The sequence below is a fragment of the Pteropus alecto genome, unplaced genomic scaffold (genome assembly GCF_000325575.1).
Source record: "Pteropus alecto unplaced genomic scaffold, ASM32557v1 scaffold395, whole genome shotgun sequence".
Lineage (NCBI taxonomy): Eukaryota > Metazoa > Chordata > Mammalia > Chiroptera > Pteropodidae > Pteropus > Pteropus alecto.
In genome coordinates this window covers 1,701,361-1,703,926 of record NW_006438643.1, presented here as the reverse complement: position 1 = coordinate 1,703,926, position 2,566 = coordinate 1,701,361, and the positions used below count along the sequence as shown (strand labels likewise).

The 2,566-nt window shown below is 35.0% G+C and overlaps 1 protein-coding gene across 1 annotated transcript; it reads right to left on the bottom strand.

The window, feature by feature from the left end:
* Positions 1 to 444: 444 nt before the first annotated feature.
* LOC102879666 (olfactory receptor 52E2-like) lies at positions 445 to 1,413 on the bottom strand. Its single transcript, XM_006915707.2, has one exon. It carries the CDS (start codon positions 1,405 to 1,407, stop codon positions 448 to 450), a length of 960 nt encoding a protein of 319 aa, XP_006915769.1. The 5' UTR covers positions 1,408 to 1,413; the 3' UTR covers positions 445 to 447.
* Between the last annotated feature and the right edge of the window lie 1,153 nt (positions 1,414 to 2,566).

Sequence of the window (2,566 nt, the reverse complement as noted above, 5' to 3'; positions counted from 1 at the left end):
GATATTTATAAGTTGAGTTTACTGAATAATTTTAAACTCTGTAAATTTCACAAGGTCAGGGAAAGTGGCGGAGTCACCATTTTATCCCCACATCCTATTGTTATGAGAATAAGCATTAAGAAAATGATTATAATTATATTGGAAGAATAAAGAAGCTCCATGAAAAATCAATTAATCTAGCAACAATAGATGCATTCAAACTTGTGATATAAAAATATCAGCCAGATATTGAAAAGAATAAGAAAACCATATAACGTGCTAAATAAAATAATAAAGGACAAGGAAAATGTATAATGGATATTGAAAAATGATCTGAAAAGCAGGTAAAAATTAAATGCACTTATATACTTACTGAAGAGGGCCAACATAAATACATATTTTGACATAACTTTATGAGATTTATCTCTGGCTTAAGTTTCATAAAATTACACATTAAAATCGTATATATCAGGTGCCATTTTTTCCCTTTCCTTGTTTCTGTAATAATATTTTCTTTACATGGTCATAGATCTGCTTAGTTCTGACTCCATATATGACAGGGTTGAGCATTGGTGGTACTACAACATAAAGATTGGCCAGAAGTATGTGGATATAGTGGGGGACATTTCGACCAAAGCGGTGTGTCATAAAGGAAAAGAGGGCTGGTGTATAGAAAGCAAGAATTACAAAAACATGTGAACCACATGTGCTGAGGGACTTGATTCGGGCTTCACGGGAAGGAAGACGGAAAACAGCATGGAGTATCTGAACATAAGAAAGCGCAATGGCTATGATGTCAAAAAATAGGATTGAAATAGCACCCAAACCATAAATAATATTGATCTTGATGCTGGCACAAGACAGACGAGCGAGACCCATGTGCTCACAGTAGGTATGGGGAATGACGTGATTCCCACAGAAGGGCAATCGCAAAATGAGAAATACAAATGGAATCACAAAAATAAATGCCCTCACTAACACACCAAGACCAATCACAGCAACAATCTTGTTGGTGAGGATGGTGCTATATCGGAGTGGGTTGCAGATGGCCACATAACGGTCATAAGCCATTGCCAAGAGGACTGCTGACTCCATACCAGTGAAATTGTGGATGAAAAACATCTGAGTGAGGCAAGCTTCAAAGATGATCTCCCTGAGACCGAACCAGAAGATTCCAAGCATCTTAGGAATGGTAGCTGTGGAGAGACCCAAGTCAATGGTAGCCAACATGGCCAGGAAGTAGAACATAGGCTGGTGCAGGCTGCTCTCAGCCTGGATCACAAACAGAATAGTGAAGTTCCCTATGAGTGCAATCATGTACACAACACAAAAGGGAAAGCCAATCCAGATGTGGAGTGTTTCCAGTCCTGGGATCCCCAGCAACAAGAAGGAGAAGAGGTGAAATTCAGTGTCATTGTGAAGGAACATCCTATTTGATAAAGCATAAGTCTTCACAAATGTATGCTTATCCAATGTACAAGTTGCCAGATAATTTTCTGTAGCTTTGGAGACATAACAATAATAATATAAGAACACTTAATAAGCTAACTTCTCTCATTATTGCCATTATCATCAACAGAATCTCCCCTTTAATTTTGACCAATTTAATATTTTGTTAACTTCTAAATATAGTGATGGCAATTAATTCCATTAGATTAGATGACAACAGAACTATCAAGAAACACCTGGATTAATCAAAATTTAAAAATTACTTTAAAGGGTTAAAACGGGTATATCTGTTACTATTAAGCCATATCGTTAATAAATAGTGAAAACAGCAAAATCAACAACCAATTAGTGAGGTGTTGCTTACTATTTGCAAGGCTTTTTGTCAAACTGAAAAAGTAATTTCCAATATTAAAAAGAAACTTGTCAAGCAGAATTTAAATTTCCATATTTTATATTTAAGTCACCTGAGAACCAGAGTTTAAAAGGTTTAAAATGTTTTTAATAAAGTTAAACTAGGGAGGAAAGCAGTGAATGGAAATGGAAGGAAGATGAAAATAAAGGAAAAGATAATATGTGCTTAACCTGTTACATATATACAGATACTATACACAAACACATATGCACACATATACACATAATACTCCACACATACAATTACACAATCTTTTTTAAAACTCACATCTTTCTGAATAAAATATGTTGATATTTCTCATTTATAGCTGAGACAATTGTGACTGTAGGAATGTAAGACATGTCAAAATATCAATAAAAAACTAAGGAGAGAAAAAAAGGATTATTGCGAAATTAGGTGCATGATATTTCAATCATTTACAAAATTCCCTAAACCATTATGTCTTCATGTAGCTTGCTTATAACATTTGATAAGGGAATATTTTCATTCATTCATATGTGTGACTATTTTGTAGTAAAAAGTCTCTCTTCAGATCATTTGCAATTCCACAGTAGCAATACCAGTTATGACTTCATTTTCAGCAAGAAAGTCAGGGTATTATCTAGATATTGATATAAAGGGGGGACAAGAAGAGGAGTGTCTGTGATAAACAGGATATGGAAGGGACAGTTCAGTATGGATGGTAAATGTGAGGAGAAACAAAGCTAGGAACAGGAGGCATTGTCA

What these genes read in the sequence shown, in the direction of transcription:
- LOC102879666 (XM_006915707.2), bottom strand. Translation starts at nt 1,407, where the DNA reads ATGTTCCTTCACAATGACACTGAATTTCACCTCTTCTCCTTCTTGTTG.